Source organism: Agelaius phoeniceus, chromosome 1, assembly GCF_051311805.1.
Source record: "Agelaius phoeniceus isolate bAgePho1 chromosome 1, bAgePho1.hap1, whole genome shotgun sequence".
Lineage (NCBI taxonomy): Eukaryota > Metazoa > Chordata > Aves > Passeriformes > Icteridae > Agelaius > Agelaius phoeniceus.
The window spans coordinates 22,590,419-22,612,138 of NC_135265.1; the positions used below are offsets into that span (position 1 = coordinate 22,590,419).

The 21,720-nt window shown below is 36.8% G+C and overlaps 1 protein-coding gene across 2 annotated transcripts in view; it reads left to right on the forward strand.

Annotated features, from left to right (window-relative positions):
- ZNF804B (zinc finger protein 804B) overlaps nucleotides 1-20,519 on the forward strand; it is a 226,027-nt gene extending 205,508 nt beyond the window's left edge. For both annotated transcript variants that reach the window (XM_054639562.2, XM_077174704.1), the window contains exons 3-4: nucleotides 10,212-10,342; nucleotides 12,890-20,519. In XM_054639562.2, coding sequence (XP_054495537.2) covers nucleotides 10,212-10,342; nucleotides 12,890-16,559 — 3,801 coding nt within the window. In that variant the 3' untranslated portion in view covers nucleotides 16,560-20,519. The remainder of the gene's footprint in view (nucleotides 1-10,211; nucleotides 10,343-12,889) is intronic.
- Nucleotides 20,520-21,720: the final 1,201 nt, after the last annotated feature.

Genomic DNA, 21,720 nt, shown 5'->3' on the forward strand with positions numbered 1-21,720 from the left:
TTGTTATATTCAGGGAAATGAGCAATGTTTTTTCTTATATAATTCTTTTTATTGTTGCAGAAGGTATCTCTAAAAGCTAAACCAATACATTTTTTCAATACATGGAAAAACAATCAAGTTTTTTCAGAAATTAAAATTATAACATTTAATCCAGCTGTCCTACTTTTCCTTGTCTCCAGAACAGTTTCCAGTATTGTTTTAGCTCACCTAGTCTAAAGAATTTGAAACCACTATCACCATATTGTATCTATATTTGTGCATATTTTAAGATGCTTCTTTTTCATTTCAGTACATGTACTCACAGTATTTCTCTTTTTTTGAAAGATATAATTAAAATCCAGGGGTGTAGAAAAGTATGGATTGCTGGGATAAAAAACATGGTATAAATAAAAGAGCAACTTTGAATTTTACAGGAATGAAAATTTCATGGGAAGGAGTAGTAAAGCTTGCTTAAAAGGTTCTTTGTGTCAAGTGATAGGAAAGAATTTGAAAGCGACATAGTATTTCAGAAACAGTGAGTGATAGTTCATCTTTTGACTCTTAAACAGGCTCATGTCTACATGAAAAACTAGATGTGTTTATAGCACCATTTGATGTGAGAGTAAATAGACATTATCTGGAGCATGGCTAAGAGGATAACATTAAATGTTACCTCCCATAACTCCAGAACTCCAAATAAGTGGGTAAGAGAAGTAGTACAGGATTGCTCTTATAAAAGTACATCATGTTCATTTCTACTGTCTTCTCACAGAGCAGTTTCTAGAATACTGTTAAAAATTTTTAATTATGGCATCACAATTGAAGTGGGTCAAGTTTCAGCTCAGTGACATGTAGCACACCAGTAAGTTCAAGGGGACAAAATACAAATCACAAGCTGCAAATAAATATTTTAAGCACATGGTAATAAAAAGGGAGCTAGATAGGACCAACATATCTTTGCCTTGATAAACTGGAAAATTAGGGCAAACTCTTCATGGTTTGGTCATCTCTTTCTATGACACACTGAATTTGCTTAAGAAGCAACTTATTGCTCTTGTCATTTCAGAAGGAAATTCTGTTTAACTGGGAAGAGAGATGGATAAGCCAAGTAGATGGAAGAAAGGAGACTAACATCAAAGGAGAGAACACACAATAATAATGTGAGGCAAAATTTGGAAAGTGATTAAATAAACTATAAAATATAATGAAAATAATCTTTTTAAATATCAGTACAATGTTCTGGGATGTGTTCTCAGAAGACTGTCTTGGATAATCAAAGGCTAAACCAGGCTCTTGAATTATTATCCCTGAAAAAGAAAAACAACCAATCCCCCACCCCAAAAAAATAAAAAACAACATATGTTCATCTTTTTCTGCAAATAAACCAGAAACTGGAACATAAACTGCTACTCCAATCCCATGCATGAAGAAATTAAAATTAACAGCTCTTCCATCTGAATGTGCTGCCTCTGCGGGTCTCCCTTATGACAAGAATAGCACAAATACACTTCATCCATATTATGGGTCTCTAAAAATAATAACATATGCATTAAATCTGGATCATTAATCTATATATTATTTTTAATCTATAATCTTTAATCTATGTGTCTATATTAGCATTATGATGATCAACACAGACATACGGGAAATAATAAAAGAGAATTGTATATAGCAAATGCAAATAAAATATTTGGATATATCTGTATAAATAACAAACTATAACATAAACTTGTTTTAGGAACTTAGTTTCATAAAGGTGAATGAGCTTGTAAAATGGGCTGGGTGGAGAAAAAACAAACAGAAAGATGTGAGAGAGAACAAAGAAATTTCAAAGAGCACTTGGCAGATGGTTTAAGAACCCAAATCCCAGAAGAGAAAAAGACCAAATAGGTTATAAACAGCTAATCTCATTTAGAAGGAAAGTCAATTCTCTCTGTCTTAAATTTATAATAAAGGAGAGAAAGGAAAAATGGATGGTAAATACTATAAATCACAAGTTTAGAAATTGGAAATGAAGTGATGGAGGAAGTAAAAAGGGCAAAAGAAAAACCTGTAGTCATCAGAGGTGAGGGCAAGAAAGTTTCTGGAAATATATAGAGAACATAAAGTATCTTCTGGTCCAAATAGAAATTATTTGCTTGTTAGCAGTGATATAAAGAAAAAAGACTATTCAAAACAGATTTCTGTTCTATACTTGGAACAATGCCAGATGACTTAGCCACATCCATTATGTTTAGGATGATTGTGAGGTACCACTCTTTTATCAATATTTAAGAAGGACCTTTAACAACATGTTCTAGAAATAAATATTTTTGTCTCAGCTGGTTCAGGCCATAAACTCCCCTAATATTTAATGTTTATTTTTAATGAGTCTCAGAGCACTAGAAGAAAAAGCATCAAGCTAGATGATGCCATGATAGGATTTAAAAGGAATAAATAGGAAAATCTGTCATTTTCACATTAGTGCCAGGGAGAATACTGGCATGACTGATACAGATCTCTATAAAATGTTGAGGAATTTTAATGCAATTCATTTAATTTATTATGGATTATATAAAATAGCTTTGTCAAAGTAACTTTAATTAATTTATTTATCTGGATGTCCCCTATCTTGTGTTAGTGAAAAGATTTGATTGGGTGATTACAAAATTCCTTTGTGGTCTTTTCTGGTTGAGCAAAACTGCAAGGAAATCTCATGTGTTAAAGCTCCTTTACTTGGAGCAGGCAGTTTTTGTTATAGAATTGCTGCTAGATTCCTGGTTACCTTTTACCATCCTACTCCAGAAGAGCTCAGTCTACTTTGAGAAAATACAAGAGAAATAATATTTTGGTTTAGACTGATTAAAAAAAAAAAAAAAGGCGCACTCTAAAATTGTTTTATAGCTAGCTATTATATCCTATTAAAAAAACAATGTCTTACTTCCTTCATATATTTGATGAGGCTTCTGCTTTAAGTCCCTCCAGTATTCTTCACACACATTTGCCCAGTTTGCAACTTTTCATCTAAAGTTCAGTGGCTGGTGACTGTAAGCAAGGTTACATTTATCTCAAGGACATATTAAAATATTTCTTTTTAGTGATGGACTTGAAGTTCTCTTGCAGAGCTCTTCAAAGTCACCATGGGGTGGTTAAGTCAACTTTCCTCTGTGTAAACTATGAACACAGCACAATAATTTGGAAGAGGTTTATCCTTTATGTTCTGTTGTTGTTCCCTCAGCTGTATCATAGTTACCAAGAATCAAAAATTAGGTTTATCAAAATTAGGTAAATCAAAATTAGGTTTAATTCAGGTGAATGACATTTTTTTTCAATGGGTGTACAAAGAGTTAGTGATGATAATTAAACATATATACCTGTAAATGTTGATTCAGTCTCCTCTTTGCTCTTCCCAAAATTCACTCCATCTCTCTATGCCTTCATTTATTTATTTCTAAAATGATATCATGGTAAGGATGAAGTTTGTAAGAAATCTGAGATCTGTCTCTGAAAAGCGTTACTTAAAATCCATGTATGGACATTTCTACTGTCATTTGTTTTGCTCTGAAAACATTCTGACTGCATTGAAGAAAGTTTGAGGCCAGGTTTTGGACTCACCTGAGAATTCTGGGATAATTTAGACTCTCTTTTCATTAAAATGTAAGTGATTTTGCATTCTGCCTGCTACAATTAAAACAAAGAAAAACAAAGTGGTGAGACAGGCTTTAAAAACATGTGGAAAGTCTTAAATAATTTTAAAATAAGATTACAATCAATACTGAAATTTTTGAAAGGCACTAGTCTTGCACAGGATCTCTAATGCCAGTTTCTTTGTTTTTAGCTGCTTAAAGGAGAAGGAAAAAGAAATAAAATATGAAAGATGATGGTTTTGGTCTAAGAGGGGTCCCAACACCCTGACCAGTGAGGTTATATTGAACTTGAAGGGAAGATAAACACCCTGCCCCAAGTTTTTTATCATTGTAATGTGTTGATTTTTCTGGATAAATTGCTCTGCATTCCAAAGGGACACTAAATGTATCTAATCCAAGCACACAGTGTGCAGCCAGCTTGGTGGAGCCCATGACAATGTTTGCTGGAGCTGATGGAAACATGAGTGGGCAGCAGCTCAGGCTTCCACAGGAGTGAGTTGCTGGCAGACTGTGCATGTTCTGTCCTCTTCCCTGTGGAAACAGCCCCCAAATGCATCTGTTTCAACTTTATCTGGGGGATTCTTATGAGAAACACAATTGGATCTTTGAAAATGGAAAGCATCCACAAATGGATGCTTTCATCCAGAAATAGATGAAATCAGTTTAATTAGCAGGAATATTTTCAGGTCTGGTTAAACAGTAAGAGTTTCTCTGAAGACATGAAAAACAAGCCCTCCAAAGGGCCATCTGTAATTTATCCTTCAGGTTAGATCTGTGATCAGCATCTCATTCACTGATAGATGGATTCTCTAGGACATGTCTGAGGACTGAATTTTCCTCCCTCCTGCTGTTATCTCATTCCCTAATCCAATCAGACAAGGATATTTTGTTTTTTGTCTTCTCATTCACTCCCACTACCAATATTAAATCTGTTTCAGCTGGCTATAATAGAATACTCTAACAAATAATTACTTGCACCCACTTCAAAGAGATCTGTAGCTATTTATGGGTAAAACAAATGAAAATTTCAGCTACTTTTTGAGCATCATCTCTTATTGTTAATTTCCGTATATAATAGGTTTTCCAATTTATTTTTAGGATTTTACTTACCATAGTAAAGGCAAATTCTTTCAGTGCTTTTTCCTCAATTTCACTTAGGAAGCTAACACTGTAAGCTTTACATATGGAGTTTAATTATACTCTCTAGTGACTATCATTCTCATTTGAGGGTTTGCAGTATGAAATCATTTTACAAATAATGCATTTGGTTCCAATGTTAGGGTTACAGGCAAGAGAATAATTACTGAAATTAACATTCCTTTCTTCCTCAATTAACCCTTCTATGGTGAATTTGGTTAGAACCTAATTAAGGAGCCTTTTTTGCTGAGTGGGAATAAATCTTTAAAGGAAATCAAGCCCTTAAACACATTAGTTCAAGGACTTCAGTTCAAAGAAGGCTCTCTAAATATAACAGAAGACATATACACCTAGTGTGGTACATACATTTTTACCTGGGGCTGGAATGCATAATGAGTAGTTTGGAGGGTGCATTGTGAATGATATTCCAGAACAAAAACATTCTAAATGTAAGGGGAAAAATAATTTAATTTATTCTGAAATGACATTTTCTAGCTTAATACATAGAAAATTACTTTTTTTCCCAGATACCTTCTATTCACATCCATGCAGTTACACTACTTGAAGAGGAAGAGGATTTGCTACTCAGAATAGTTGCAGCAACACTTCTTCTTCCCAGGATCTAAAGCATGAGAACCCCTGTAAAATCTACATAATGGCACTGCCCATGGCAGAATACTTAGGAGAAGTTATGCTGTCTCCCAGTACCATACTCCTATGGTCCTCAAATTGAGACACTTGCCAGTTAAGAATGAGGCAAAACAGTTGTTGAGTAGCTCAAATTCCTCCTCATTTGTTGTTACCCATTCAACACTCTTGTTTGCTTTCTTTATTTGGCAGTATGTTTTCTTTAACTTTTATTTTCCGGCTGATATTCCTGCTCTCCATATTATTCTTTTCATCCTTTGCCAAGATCAGTTCCAGCTTCACCTTGGCCTTCCTGACTGGTCCTTACACAGCTGAGCAGCATTGCTATACTCTTCCCAGGACACCTGTCCCTGCTTTCACTACCTCTCCATTTCCTTCTTGCCCCTTATTTTGACCAGCAGGTTTTGATTCAGCCACACCCTTCTCCTTTCCTCTTACACCAAAGGATTGGTGCAACTTCCTCAAAGATCTGCCAGCTGGGTTCTGCTCCCTTGTCCCAGAGGGCAGTTTCTCAGGTGGGCCCATTGACTACACCTTTGATTCCTCTCACCATGTTGCAGGGATGGCAATTTGCTCCTGGCTTTCCAGCAGAGCAGTGGGAGGCAGCTCCTCTGGTTTGCCACCCATGCTGTGTGCATTGGTGTAAAGGCACCTCAGCTGGGAGGTCAGCTGTGTCTCATTCATAAAGGAACACCCTGAAGAAAGTAGGATAGACACCTTTAATAACCTCTGTACACAATGAAAGGAAAGAGGAACTTTTCCATTCAACTTTATCCTTCTTGATTTAGACAGCTGCTTTAAAAACTGGTGATTAGGTCCCTAAAGTTCCTATTTCTTCCCAGTGGTTATGAATAAAGGCATCTGAAGTTGATCAGAATAATAGCAATCCAGGAAAACATTTACCTGCACAGGGAAGAGTAGAAATCAGGATCATAACTGGATAGAAAGTAAACTCAGTATTTCAAATGCAGACAGCAGTGAGTATTTAGCTGCTCATAGGTCAGGGCAAAGCAAGTACTGTCCCAAATAAAGTGACAGTTTAAAAAAGAACAAAACACAACCCCCCAAACATTAAGAATGAGAAGAAATTGCTAAATTACTGTTATTTGACCACTGTTATTGGATGTCTAGCAAAGGTAGGCAGTGAAGATGCCATTAACTCATTTAAATCTCCTGGTGATTCATATCAGAGTTCCAGGAGGAAAAGCATAGATTCAGCAGTTTTTGACTGAGTCTTAGACAGAACAACCAATGGGACTCCCAGCAGTTCTACAAGTAAATCTTTCCATGACAATGAACATTATTTTGTAGTCTTCTAATACTCTCTGTGGGTGTATATAAAAAAAGGAATGGTTTATTTTGAAATATGGAAATGTCCACCAACAAGTGTACAAAAAACTTAGAAAGAATAGAAAATTAGTCTAAAAAAGAAATATAACTGCATAACAATTATATTTGTAGCAGATGAAGGAGATAACACAAGAAAGCTATTAAATAAATAATATTTTATTATATGTGCCTGTATTTGCATGCCCATTTAAGTACCTAATTATGTGAAAAATGCAACTGCTGTGTAAAGAAATGTTAATTTTCAAGCACACCTACTAAGCTTAGGGTTGTCATTCAGATATCTGCTCAATTGCTTGCTCTTGTACCCCACCTGCAGAAAATATCTGTGTGCTTGTCAGAAGTCTGGCACAGGTTATTAGTGAAGAAACCAGGGCCTTGCAGGTTCAGCAGGCAGTCCCATGATCTATCCAACATAGCTGACAAATTTCATTATGACTCCTAACTAGAGCTCTGGCAGTGCAGCTTTGTTTTGTTTTGCTGAGGGGATGTGCAGGGAGAGCCCTTTCTCTCCTCAGACTGTAGAGCTTTGGATTTCTTGGATTTCAGCTCCAGTTGATGCTATGCTTCCAGCTCTGCTATGCTTACCTACATTTCTTTTTTTTTTTTTCTCTACTTCTCTGACACTTGCTGCATGCCATTAGAGAGCAAAAAATACTGCTGGAACTCCTATTCTTAGTGTTGGTCCATTTGCTTTTTTGATTATCATCCTAACTGTCAAAGGAACGAAATGGCATTGCTTTGCACTACTGCTCTCCATAGTTCTCAGTTTCACACTGTTCTTTGTTTCCTTGACAGGTAGAAACTGTTTCTGTTTTTCCTCATGAATGCTTTATGTGTGATGCTGAACAGCTCACAGTGACAGCTAAAACATTGCAAGCTGCCCTAAAGGGCATTTCTCAAATGTGTTTCTTTGCCCTTTCTTCACATTGGACATGTTAATAAGGCTCAAGACTACCTATGTTTTTCTGTGGAGAATAGGATCTTTACAGCTTAAATATCTCTACACTCATGTAAATATTACCTAGGTGACAGAACATTTGGATTTTTTTGGGGAAGTTTCTTTGATTTCTTTTTTCAGCTTTGGCTTTAGTGTATTATTTGAAAAGCTTTTTTTTTCTTGAACCAAAAGTAACATTGTCCCACATATTCATCCATTTGACTTTAAATTGCAGACAGTGAGGTTGAGGGAATGGAATGCTATGTGACTGGCCTGGCAGGGGACAAATGAACAGCGAGGGAGGGCACGTAAAGGGACGGGTAAAAGCTAAACATATAGGGAGCAACCATTTATTTCCAAGAAGGTGAAGTCTAAGAGCTTTAAAGAGGACTTTGCAGCTGTCCTGTTTTAGAGTCTAGTTCAATGAAGTACTGGATGTTGGGGCTGATATAAACTTTACAGAGAAACATACAGATTTGACAGACTGTAGATAGTTCTGATGAAATGATTAAGCTTTCATCAGGCACTAGGCAGCATGATGATTCTTGCTGGTTGGTGGTGCACCAGTTGCTCGAGCAACTTCCTGGCTTTCTCATCCCCATCCAACAGAGAGTGTCTGTGCAAAACCTAATGGTTTTTGGGAGCCATCAGGATGGCTAAGAGACAGAAACCCATCTTAAGCTTCCTGAGCAGATGATTTGTGCACAGCCCAGCTCTCCCTGTCTCCAGATCAGTGCTCAAAGGCATTTGTCTTGGGGTCCAAAAGGCTGAGAGCAAACAAAAAACTTCTGCTCTTAGTCTCCCAGCATTTATTTTCTCTCACGGATGTTATCTGACTTTTTAAAAAATCCCATACTTGAAGAACAGCTGATGTGACAGTGGTGAGAGATGCTCACTACAGCTTTCCAGCACTCTTCACAGAAAGAAATTACAGACCTTGTATGGCCTGTTTCCACCAAATGTTTTTCCATGCCTCTCTGTCATATTATGTCTTTGCCACTAACTGGATTCTTTCATCTTAGCTGGACAAAAAAGAACCTGTCGTCTCTTTAGATGGTGGTTTTCATCCATTTGCTTTGTCATAATCTATTGGCAAAAGCTAGACTTCTCTCCAGAAAGCAGTTCTCTCATGCATTTATAATTTTCTTGACCTCTACAAGCTGAGGACTCTTTGCCTTCAGCCCTGTTTTCTCAGAAGCAGGTGCATGTTGGCCAGAGTACAGCTCTGCGCTGTGGCGAGACTGCTCCCCATACCTGAGCTGCAGAAAGCAGTATTTGCTTTTACCATGCTTGCTCAGCCTTCAATTTATCCTATAGATGCATATTGACCTTCTGGGCCTGCTTACAGTGAAACAACAGCATGAGATGAGGGCAGTGATTTGGATGTTGATCTTTAGGTGCTGGTGGACAGTCAAGTAGGCATAGATGCTGAAAGATGAGCAGCAGTTTAAAAATGACTGAGATATCAAAACCTTTCTTCAAATGTACTTTGCAAAAACAGCTCCATGGAAAATTTATCATTGTGGGGTGTTGATACAGTAGCTCTAAATTACACAGATGAGTGTAGCCACCTGTGGACCCAGGGGCAAACAAATGCAGCAGTTTAGTTTCAGCCCTGGTCCTCAAAGCTTCCAGTTTGGGCATCTGGCTGAATACACCAGAGCTCCCTCCCCACTTGAAAACATTTTTTCCCCAAACACTGGAGAAGTGGGGAAGGCATTTGTGCCATGCATCATGGAAGCATGGATCTGAACTGGGGAGTTGTAAGGTTAGACGTGACTTGCTGGCTACTAGAGAGCACAGTGAGCTCAGAGAATCTGTTTCTGCAGAGGATGCTGTTGACACTTTCTAGTTTATGTCTTCCCCTTTTGTTTTCCTTATGTTATCAGTAGTGCAAAATCAGGCAATAAAAAAATATAATAAAGGCAAAGAATTTTTCTCTCTCCAACAGCAATTATCTGGATTATAGATGTGTGAGGTGATTAAAAAAATTGTGAAAATAACTATAAAAGATTTTCTTGATCAAATATTTCAGACAGTGGTTCTCTCCTTGGAGAACACAATACAGCCTTAAAAAGGTACAAAACCAACAGATAAGCCCCCACACATCTGTGTATATATGTCCAAGTAGAGAACTATAAAATATATTACACATTGGAGCTCAGAGTTATTCCAGAATATGCCTGCAGATTACATTTCATCAGGATGAATTAAATAGGAACATGTTGACCTCATTAAATGGATTCTAGTTTTGTATCTGTATTTGTACACAACAGAACATTTTTGTATTCACCAAAAACTAAAAAAGCTGTCATTCATACATAGGCATTATCAGATAAATAGCAGAGAGCAAATTATGCTGTTTTGTTAAGCAAAAATAGCATTTCAACCTCTTCTCACTATTATAGTATTTTAGGTATACTTTTATTCTCCATTTACATACCAACTTCATGAAAAGTGAATAAATTGAGTAAGAAGAACTGTATCTGGTGTGTACATCTCTAATCCCTTCTGTTTATATTCTTTTCATGCAGAGATTGAAAGATTTAAAACAAAGGGAATTTGCTCGAAATGTGGCTTCGAAGTCATGGAAAGATGAGAAGAAACAGGAAAAAGCACTCAAGCGACTCCACCAGCTTGCAGAGTTACGGAAGCAGTCAGAATGGCAAGTTTTTAAAAATCATATGGGGTTTTAATGCCCTCTTTCCTCCCTTCCAGAAGAAATTATAATAATTTTACTCCTACACAAGTAATATACAGAGATTGTGTGTACTGTAACCTGTTTTCAGCTGTCTTCAACTCCAAATGATCCTGTTCTGCAAACCATACATTGAAAACCTCTGCCTTAATTACATGCTGTTTGAAAGTTTGTCATGTTCTCTCATGTAGATATTCTCATGCCTTCTAAATGGAGTGCTTTGAAGATGCTTTTATAATATCACCATTCTACCTTATCCAAACTGATCTGAAGAGATTAGTGTGACTGTCTTAACATTTGATTGTAAGTTAATGGGAGAGGATAAACCCTTTGTGAATAATTTTTACTGCTTTTAAGGTACTGGGATTATTCTCCAGTTTCTCTGTAGGATAATTTGAATGAAAAACAAGTAATTAACTGAATTAAGTTTGTCTAATACTGTTAGCTCTATTGATTAATATCAAGATAGAGGACATAGATCACAGTAGTAAACCTTTACATTTGAGAAATCTCCTTTGTTTAATGACACTAAATGCTTCAGTAGAATAGATTGCCATCAGACCAATTGTTTATATTAATCTATGACCACAATGAGTTAATCAGATAAATAAACTGACATTGTTTTAAATTCATCTGAAGACTACTGTACCCTGGAAATAAAAGCATTCAGAGTTTATTACAAACTCATTTTGGCCTATGTAATTGCTTTTGAGCAATCTGCTGAAATATAACTGTTTAGTGCTAATATATCCCTTTTATGATTACAACTCCATTTTCATACAAATCTGCTGAAACAAATGTAACTGCCTGTGGGAAGCTTCCTTTATGCCCACATACTTGAAGATGTACCCTCAGATAGAGCAATAATACCAGTGATAACAGGAAAGGCAGAACGAATCTGGGAGGGAAAGAGCAGGTTTGCTTTTAGAAAGAGCCAGGAGTCCATAATATTTTGCATAGAGTGTGAAAGGGAAGAGCTTGCTATTCCTCCCTGTGATCACTAATAGGCTCAGGGGAGGCTGAATGCCAGGATTTTGGCAGAGGGGCAGCACTCCCAATTGCTCAGGAAAGACAGAATGTCAGCCTTTGTGAGCAGAAGTCCACACACATACAATTGTTACCATCCCTGAGTACTGTCTCAGGTTCCAACACAGTTCCTTAAAACGAGCTAATTCAATTTGACAACAAAATTATTGTTAATCTTGGGCACAGAAAAAATTTATTTTGCTATTCCAAGAAGACTTTGAAAAGGATTTCTTTATGTTTCTTTATGCCTTCTCCAAGAGAAAATTGTTCTTCATGTACAAATAGGGGTCAATTTGTATCTCCTGATGCTGAATTTCTGGCAAAGGCAAATATATTCTCTGAAACGCACACATATTCTCACATTATGGGTTGACCCTACTCCAGGGAGTCTTTATGTCTTTCCCTTTGTTGAAGATCAATGTATTTTTATAGCATTTATAAAGCATGACTGCCAATAATAGATAGCCTATATGCAGATCTAACAGTTTTAATTTATTTACATTTAATTTAAATGGTTTATATTTTTTTATCAAACTTTTAATTTAATCTGGTTCTATTTTTTTTTTTCTTAGTGTACTGTGGTACCACACTGATAACAAATGTAGATAATTAGTCTAATGAAATGTGTGTTTAAAATATGTCTTAGAAAAACAGTTTATGGTGGCCAGATATATATCACATCTTTAATGGAAAATAGCTACAGTCATTTCAGTATCAGTTAATTATCTGTTTCAAGAAATCAGTGGTTTGCCTTTTTTGCTAAGGCCCTAGAATAGGTAACTTTTTTCTTTAATTACAAGAAAACGAAATAATATTTAAAATCTGAGATATTTTGAAGATAGGAATAATGTAATTAATGGAAGTAAGACACAGTAAATGTAACAAAGTAATTCAAATCATGGTTGATTTGAGAGACCAGGGAAGCTGTGATTTTCTTCACCCCCAATGTTTGCTGACAGTTTTAGTATTAATTTCTCTGAATATTTTGCATAGTCATTTATTGTGGAATAAAATAAGAATCTACTCTTTAAAAAGTGAAACACATTTTTCCCATAGCAAGCAGAATATTTTTCTTTCTCTTCTAGAGTTTGATTTTGCAGATGCTCCAAGTGGAAGCATCTCTTTTTGAACATAGCACAATTTCCTCTGCAGAGGCCTTTCAGAAAAGCAAGACTTACCACAGATTAGGTTAACCTAAATATAAATTTGGAGTAAAACCAATATTTGTTCTGCTTGTACATGGGCGTAACTGAAAAAGAAAATTCATGTGCTGACATTAAAACATTTAATTGCCTATATGTAGAGACTGTCTTACCCATACAAAATTCCAAACTGATGATAAACTGCACATTTGTTGAAACTTAGCTTTACCTTGTAAAAAATTGAGTAACACCCTCCTTCACCAGACAGACACTGTAAAATGCAAGTTCTGTCATAACTTGGTTACTCAATGCAGCTTTCTTTTTTCCTTTATTTTTTACCCTAAAGCATCACTGGGAGTGGACCATTGCTTAAAGCCCCCCGATTAGTCTTGGAAAAGCAGCAATCTCCAGATGGCATTTTCCTGTACAAGGGCAGCAAGTTTGCAGCAAGTTCTCAAAGAACCACTACAAGTGAAGGACAAGGCTTCTCCAAAAGCATGCTAGAGAAACAGCAACTTATAATAAGCAGGCACCACCCTGCAACTGAAAGACACCATGCACTTGGAAACCACGTCTCACAAAAGTTCCCCTACAGCAGCAATACCTCTCAAAGGGCAGGAGTGTCTTTTTCATTCTCTAAAAAGGTCCCTTTGAAGCTTGAGTCCTCAGCATCAGTCTTCAGTGAGAACTGTGAAGAAGGAAATGATTATAGTGAGTCCCCCAACCATAAAAGAAAGCAAACCATTGAGGACTGTCATTCTCTCACACTTTTGGAGGAACAACTGAAAGCAAGTTTGGATAAAGAGTCACCTATTGCACAAGACCAAATGGATTTGGATAATAGTGCATCAAGTCATGTAGGTGTAAAACCTAAAATGCTAAAGGAAAATGATAAAAGTAGTGATAGGGAATCAGAAGAAAAATTTAGAGCTAATCCATCATTTTCTAAAGTCAAAATACCACTTCCAAATTTGAATTTTTCTGCTTCACTGAGAGAAACAGAGCAAGAGAGCAAACTGAATGAATCTGAGCAATTCTTAGAAACTCCCATCTCATCTTCATGCCAAGCTAGCAATTTTTGTACACAGCTGAACACCTACAAGCACAGTAATGCCCACCTGCATGCCCAGTTATCTGGGCTCCCTCGACAGCCAGAACCTGAGCTGACCTGTTCAAGGAACATTAATGACAGTCCTGGAGTGATAAAAAGAGAAAGATCTTTGGAGATTACAGAAATCACAGATGGAAATATGGAAACACTTGAAAAGGAGACCTTGGTTAAAGAAGTTAAGCCCCAGGCATTGCCCTTCCTTCATGTGGTGAGCAAAGATGGCACCACTGCTCTGCAGTGGCCCACAGAATTACTTTTGTTTACAAAAACTGAGCCCTGTATTTCATATGGCTGTAATCCATTGTATTTTGACTTCAGACTCTCTTTAAATCACAGGGAGGGTAAACAGCATGAAACAAACAAAGCAAGCTGTAAAGAGCTCTCTAAAAATAAGACTGCAGATGAATATGAACCCTCAGGTTTAATAAAACACAAGCAAATGTCAAATGAACAAGATAATCAGTTGTTGAAACCAAAGAAGATGAAAGGTTCCCTAAATCCAAGAAAGGCCAAGCAAAAAGCTGAGTCAGACATAGGGAAAGAAATGAATGAAAGAGGTCAAAAATGCATTGCAGATTATTTGAATGAAAATATACCCAAAGTGCCTGCTTACCTTGATGTCTCACAAAAAAATTATGTGACAGAAAAAAGTCTTTATACAACATCACTGAGGAGACCTTTAAAGCATCATTTCCATGGCTGTGAAAGAAAAACTCAGAACATTAGAAATGAAAGCATTTCCTTTTCTGCTTTTATGTCTAGGATTAAAAACTCTAACTCTGAAAAATGTCATTTAATTGATTCGGAAGAAAAATATGAGAACCAAAATGACTCCAGATCCCTTCAAGATGTGGTCAGCTGCAACAGTGACATAAGTGACAGTGGAAAAGACTCTAGTGGAAGTTTCTTTAGTTGTAAATCCAGTTCAAACAGCAAGTATTCAGATACTGAAGGATGTGGAAGCTATACAAGATGCTGGAGATTCCCATCTCCTCAAAAGTCCTCGTCTGGCAGACATTCCAGCTATTCTGACTCTTCAGTTAGCAGTACGAGTAGCTACATGAGTCCCACATCAAATAATCACAGAAGAAATAATTTGCTTTGTTGTTGTAAAAGAAAAAACAAGATAGATAAAAGGCACAAACACAGAAAGCACAAGTGTATTTTCACTTCAGATGATACAGACGAGGATTATCTTTGTCCTAGTAGAAGTCACAGAGCTAGAAACTGTATTCAGAGTGGCACAATTAAATATCGGAGATGTTCAAGACATAAACTTTTACAAATCAGAGACAGGTCTAAACACAGCAGATGTAGACATCAGCATTTTGGCAAAGTGCTTAGTAGGAGTAGGAGCTGCCACAAATCCAAAAGTGGTTCCACTAGTGATTCAAGAAGCAGTGAAAGATCATCTAGCAGCAGAATATCAAGATGCAGCAGTTCAGGATCTGTCTCAAAAGAGACTGACAACTGTGACAACAAAACAAAAGAGGATTCTGAGAGAGGTTCTAACACCGAACCAGGAAAAGCTGAAACTGCACATTCCAGCTCTCTGAAAGTGAATAGTCAATCTAAAAACTTTGCCACCTGCTCTTCCAAAAACCTGGCAAAAGACATATGTGGAAAAAGAAAGTCAATGACAGCCAAGTTACTTTTAGAAAGAGTGCAATCTAAGAAAACCCAGGAACAAACGCATGATCCAGAGAGATTTTCAGTCAGTAGTGGGATAGAATTAAAGGATCACTCACAAAGTCACTTTGCTCTTCAGTTTTCATCAGTAGATGACATTGCAATGTTACCTTTGCCAGAGAAAGTGCTAAGCAAAGGTAAAAATGACATAAGACATAATGAAATCAGTTCGCTGGAAAACAGTGTGAAGAAAAACAACACTGAAGCATCAGAGATAACAAATGTTACTCTTTCACCTGGAACTGATTATGATCATTGTGTTCTTAAAGACATAATTCAAATTGAAACAGGCTATCAGAGCCCAAGCATAAAAAGGAACACAGCAATAAAGGAACAAACCAGTCTCTTCTTTAGTGAAGTGCAGCCCTTTATACAAAGCTGTGATCCAGTACCAAATGATTTCCCTGGTGCTTTTCCCTCTAATAGATATTCTGTTGCTAATTCAACAGAGACCAAAGAAGAACTACATGATGTAAACATGGACTTGAACCGGGCAGAAGGCAGTTCAGACTCTTTTTGTGACAATGCTATGCAGAAGTATGGTGATACACTAAATGACCTAGAAGTGTACAGTAAATCCGTCTCCCCTCCTTTAACACAGCAGCCTGTCACATTTACACCAGAAGAAGTAGACAAATACAGGTTGCTGCAGCTGCAAGCCCGGCAGCACATGCAGAAACAACTTCTGGCAAAACATCTGAAAGTTTTGCCTGCCCCAGGACCAGCTGCCTTCTCTGCAACACCAGCAGTTCCTGCCCTCCCTGTCCAGCAGCAGGCTACTGTCACCACCATCCACCACACGCTGCTGCAGCGCTTTGCTGTCTCGGCATCTGTGCACCCCCACGGCAGCCATCTCTCCCTGGCACCCCTCCACCCCCTCTCTCAGGCACATTTTGCCCCCATATCACTTTCCCCTTTAGCACCAGCCCTTATTCCCACCCACCCTGCTTTGCTGACAGGGCACCCACTGCACTTGGTGTCTGCCACTCCCCTCCACCCTTCCCCACTGACCTTCCCCGCACTGCCTCATGCTGCATATATCCCAGCCTTATTTACACCACACCTGAACACAGCCACACCTTCTGCTATACACCCAAATCACTTAGTTCATCCCTTATTCCAAGGACAAGAGCCCCATCACTATTCTTGTTCTATCCAGACCCAACATTTACCTACAGCAAAAGAAGTTTTCAGTGTTTCTAGCTACTTAAACTAGCCCAAATGATTTCATAATGGCTCCAACCCCAAATTAAAATAAAATAAAGCATTCAGCATTCAATCACCTCTGAGGGGAAATCTACTGTTTTGCTGAGAGCACAACAGCAAAGATTTTAAAGTCCACAATCTGGCTGACAGCATATGAATGTTGATTTTATTCTTGTATCACTGAGGAAAAGCTGCTTTAAAGCCTTTCGTGATACTATCACAAGAAAGATGTGTGGCCAGTGTCATTCTACAGAATGTTTTAAAGAATAGCTTGAAGTGAAGTCTATAGGAAAGGGAAGTCAGTAGGAAAGGGACCACAGCACCCAGACAAAATGGGATCAATATCAACACTGATGAGGGATCTAAAGTAGCACAATTTGAGGCTGAGTAATCTTGACACACCTCAAAGATTTGATTTTCTGAGTTTTTATATGAAACAGTGTCTGGTTTGGTTAAGGTATTTTGGACTGAGTTAAAAATAAGGTATCTGGGACCAGCAGACCCTGGGGCTGTCTCCTGTCTCCCAAAGTAAACTGGGGAGGCTCAGAGGGAGGGGTGATGAGTGAGCACGAGAAGGTGAGGACCACCTTGAAGATACTTTAGTGATTTCATCCCTGCATACGTTGCTTGGACAGTGTGAAGGAGCTGCAGTCAGGTGATGGGTACATAACAAAGCATTCCCTTAGCAGAGGGAGCTCTGTGCTGGCACAAGCAGGCTGCCTCTTCTCTCTGAGCCAAGCATCCAAGAAGGCTCACTGAGAAGCCAAATTTTTGGCACTGCCTGGGCATGACTGTGTCACAGGGCATGTCAGGGTGAGCCACACCAGCCCAGAATTGCCAAGCAGCCAGTGCTGGCTTTGAACCTCAGAGGTACTTGGCCAAAGGTTCCCACCAAACAGAGCTCTGATGTGCGGAAGAGTCTTTTCCAAAGAATGTGTCAATATTTTTCATCCCTTTCACAAACAACAGAAACAATTGGCTGGTCCCATAAAATCATGCATATATTCATAAAGATGCAGAAGTAAAATTCTGATCAAAAACTGGCTCTACAGGTTAAGACTCGGAGAAAAACTTGTTCAAGTACTCAGCATATAAAAGTTTGTTGAATCTAAACAAATATGTCAAGATTCTCGCATGGCTTCCCAAACTCTCAACAAGTAAATTGAAATTACAAATCAACAGGGTTTGAATGCATGTATCCAACCTTCAAGAGTAATGTGTGGCTGAAATTGTTTGTAATAACTGTGTATCTGGAAATAGATGAAGGCTACAGCATCTCTTTGAATGCCATAGTTTGACATTTTTTATAATGTTTCCAACTGAACACAGGATATTTAGCATGAAATTAGTTCATAATTATGGTTACACTGCAAGCATGCTTCCCCAATAAAATTGGACCATGAAGCATCCAACACACAGTACCTGTTTGTTTGGATTAAAAACATTTGAAATAATTTCAATTCATTTGCAATAAGTGCACAAATAGGAATCTTTCAGAATCAATATAAAACACATTGAAAAACTTTTGGGAGAATTTTAATCCATTATATTCAGCTACCTGAGGAAGCTGATTGCAAATAAGTTGTGTCTTTAAAATACAACAGAACCAATTTTCTTAGTTTTAATCAAAATGCATTGATCCATTACAAAAAAAATTGAATTATTTAATTTCTCTCTTTCTGGAGCTTCTTCAGCATAAACTGGTAATATGCCAAGCTTTTTGAGTTACTTTACAAGTTTTGACTGCTAGTTTTGTATTTCCAAGTAGCTTTAAATATTTGATGGTTTAGCTATTGAAAAAAAAGCAGAAAAAAAATTATTGAGACTATGCAGAAGCAAAATATTTTGGTGTCAAAAAAGGTTTGTAGCACCAGCACCCTCAAGCATATTGTGGTTTGATTCCCAAATTATTTTTTAGTCTCATTAACAAAATGGATTCATGCCATTTGGTGTTACTTATCTGTATGTAAGTAGCAATACAAATTATATTTATTTTTCTCATTTAAATTGCAGAGTAATTCTTTAATTGAAATTATTGCTTCAGAATTAAGGAAGTAAAAAATTTTATTTGGGAAGAATGTAGAACTAAATGTTTTCAGAATTTAACAATTCTTTCTTTCAATTTTGGCTGAAAATTTTCCCAAAATAAGACCTGAATTTACATATATTTTCTGTACTTCCAATACTTTATTTTCTGAGAATCAAACATATTTCACTTACTCTGACTTAACACCTCTGAAAATTATGACTTGCTTGGATGGAGGTCACTCACTGAGTGGACCACTTGGACACAATAGTCATAACTCTGTAGAAACATTCTGACTTGGACATCTAAAGTAGCAGGTCAAGCTGTGCCCAGGAGGGGCTGACTGAGCTGTGTGGCCATCACCTGCAGTCCAGGGATAATTCCAGCATAAAAGGTTTCCAGCCCCACAAGCTTTTAAATCTGTGGGTCCAGTTTCATCTCTCTTGAAGTAAACCCAGCTGTTCTCATTCTGTTCATAAGAGTTCATTTGTACCCTAGGTAGATAACACCAAAAGAAAAATATGGAACTGAAGGAATGTTGGGCTAATCTCCTCTTTAATGTGTGTACACATATTTTGTGTTCCCACTTCTACCAAAAAATGTTAATACTATAAAAATTTCTGTGGCAAGAAACCTGACCAAATCAAACTTGACCATATCCTACTACATAGATCATTTATAGAAAATAGAAGTATTTGTTTCCCTTAATGTATGCACCATACAATGGGACTCTAGAATAAATGAAATCATAGGATTCCCATGCATCATTGTACATACCAACATGGTAGGGCAAATAAATTGACAGTGAAGATTAATTTTAATTCTTGGAACAATGGGAATTAGAATTTTGAGATGTATTAATGGGGAGAAAAAGAAAGATTAGGAACAGAAAGAGCACAACAGAAAATCAGTAATCACTGATTACCAAACACAGGCAATGCCCAATATGGTTCTTAGTGCACAGAAGGGATTTTCTTGGAGAAACATAATAAAGCTATTGGCACAGCTGAAATTATATCTTTTTTTCTAATTGCTGCCATATTTTTTTCATCAGTAATGTACTTTAAATATGTCTAATTATAATTATTAAAAGCATTATTGAGCCTGATGTATGGAGCCATGCTACAATTTTGATTCTATTTAAAGATATTTTTAAAAGAGTTATAGTATCCTTATGGCAGTGATATATACACACCAAGTTAATAATCTATTTTAGCTTGATTGTATATTCTTGATACATAATCTAAGGAAAGAGGTCACCCACACCTTAAAATTCCAATTTAAAAAGTTTCCTAAGTCACACCATGATAAACTTTTTTGTTGTTGTTTTGGGATTTTTTTTATCTGATGCATTTCTGGAATGCATTCAACATGTATATTTGTTGTGCAGCTTTGCATAAAAATGCCATTTGATCAGATTGATTTTAAAAGTGTCAAGTTTATATTTAAAACTGGATAATACTCTGGCTAGTATAATATGTAAACTAGTAATTTTGTTTTGTATTCTCTGTATAAAGTGTTTTATATTATACAGTAGCTAAGTGAATTGCACTATTGTACATGCAATGAGACTTTTGTTTTAGCTTATTCAAGGAATCCCTGGGAATGTAGTTTAATGCAATAATATTTTTTTTCAATAAAAAGGCTTACTGGTATAAAGAGTGTCAGTCATGTATTTTTAATGTAAAGCATACCAAAAGGCAGCAACCTAATAAAATGCAGAATGATGCAAACATATTCTGTATTTTAATTTCCAGAACTGAAATACGTTTAATTCATTACTGTGGTTATAATCCTGAAATTTCATAGAATGTTTCCTAAAGATTTTAGTATGTGTTACAAAAGTGGGTTGTTTAAATGGAACTGAAAATAAATATTCCTTACAAAAATTATTCTATCTATGTGTTTTTTCCAAGGACTTTTAATAAATAAGTATCCTCCTGAGTATTTTTATGCACTGATCAGTTTATTTATAATTAGACATACAACTCATCTGTCAGGTTCCCCAAATAATTATATAGCATACAAATGTGTCATTTATTCACTCTTCAATCATTCTTTAAATCTTCAAATAGTTATAATAAGTATCACTTTATCCCATGTTTTCCCTATTACCCTGAATTTTTCCAGTTTGTTTGTTGCATCCTTTTCCATCTAACTTTCATTTAATTTGTTTTCTGACACAAGGCTTTTGGTTGTGCAGGTACTCAGCTTCAGGGCTCCCAGAACTGCTGTACTATTTGCAAGGCTACTTATACCCCTCAGTGTATAGTTTCATATGTGTCCCATCTCCAGGTGAGCACAAAGACTGAAGGAAGGTAAAAACCAAGTGTCTGCATGTCTGTAGTAGATGAAACTCTATCTTTTGAGGTGAGATGTGACAGAGGTTATATTCTGTCCAGCCTATCTGCATAGCTGGAAATACCTTGGCCAATCCCTGGGACCAAACTAATCTACCTTGCAGTGACATGTCATGACTTGGGCATTCTATAAAGTCTTGAAACCAACACAAATCCACGGAGACATAATTGACACAGTGTATCTAATTCCATTCAATTGTGGTTTTCCTTCTAGTTATTTCATAATAAAAACAAAATTCATAATTAGACATATAAAGAGTTTGTATGTCTGAAGGAAATCCCCTGCAAATTAATATCTATGACATTACTGTTAACTCAAATAGGCTTCCAGTTGAGATCAGATCCCATCTGTTTGTTGCTGAGCAAAACTTGGTATAAGCAGGGGAAAAAACAAAAACAAAAACAAAAACAAAAACAAAAACAAAAACAAAAACAAATCACCCACCTTGCTTTGACTGGGATATAATATGTGAATAAATGAAGATGTCCACACCTTACTATTCCTGATAAAGCTAACTATAATGCCAGCAAAATCCTTCCTACACTCTGGTGGGAAGCGTATTATCTTATTATGCAAACTAAGTATCTTCATATGTATTTTATACAGAAATGTAAAGAATCACCATGAGTGCAGCTAATTACCTTTATCTTTCTAGACAGCAGGCACAATGTGTGGGAATAACAGGAATCTGCAAGTCAGTGAACTGCACTGCTGCCATGCTGAGTTTGGGGCATACTGTTGTGATGTGCTTGAATATTTCTCTGCCCCAGGGCTAAGGGGAATT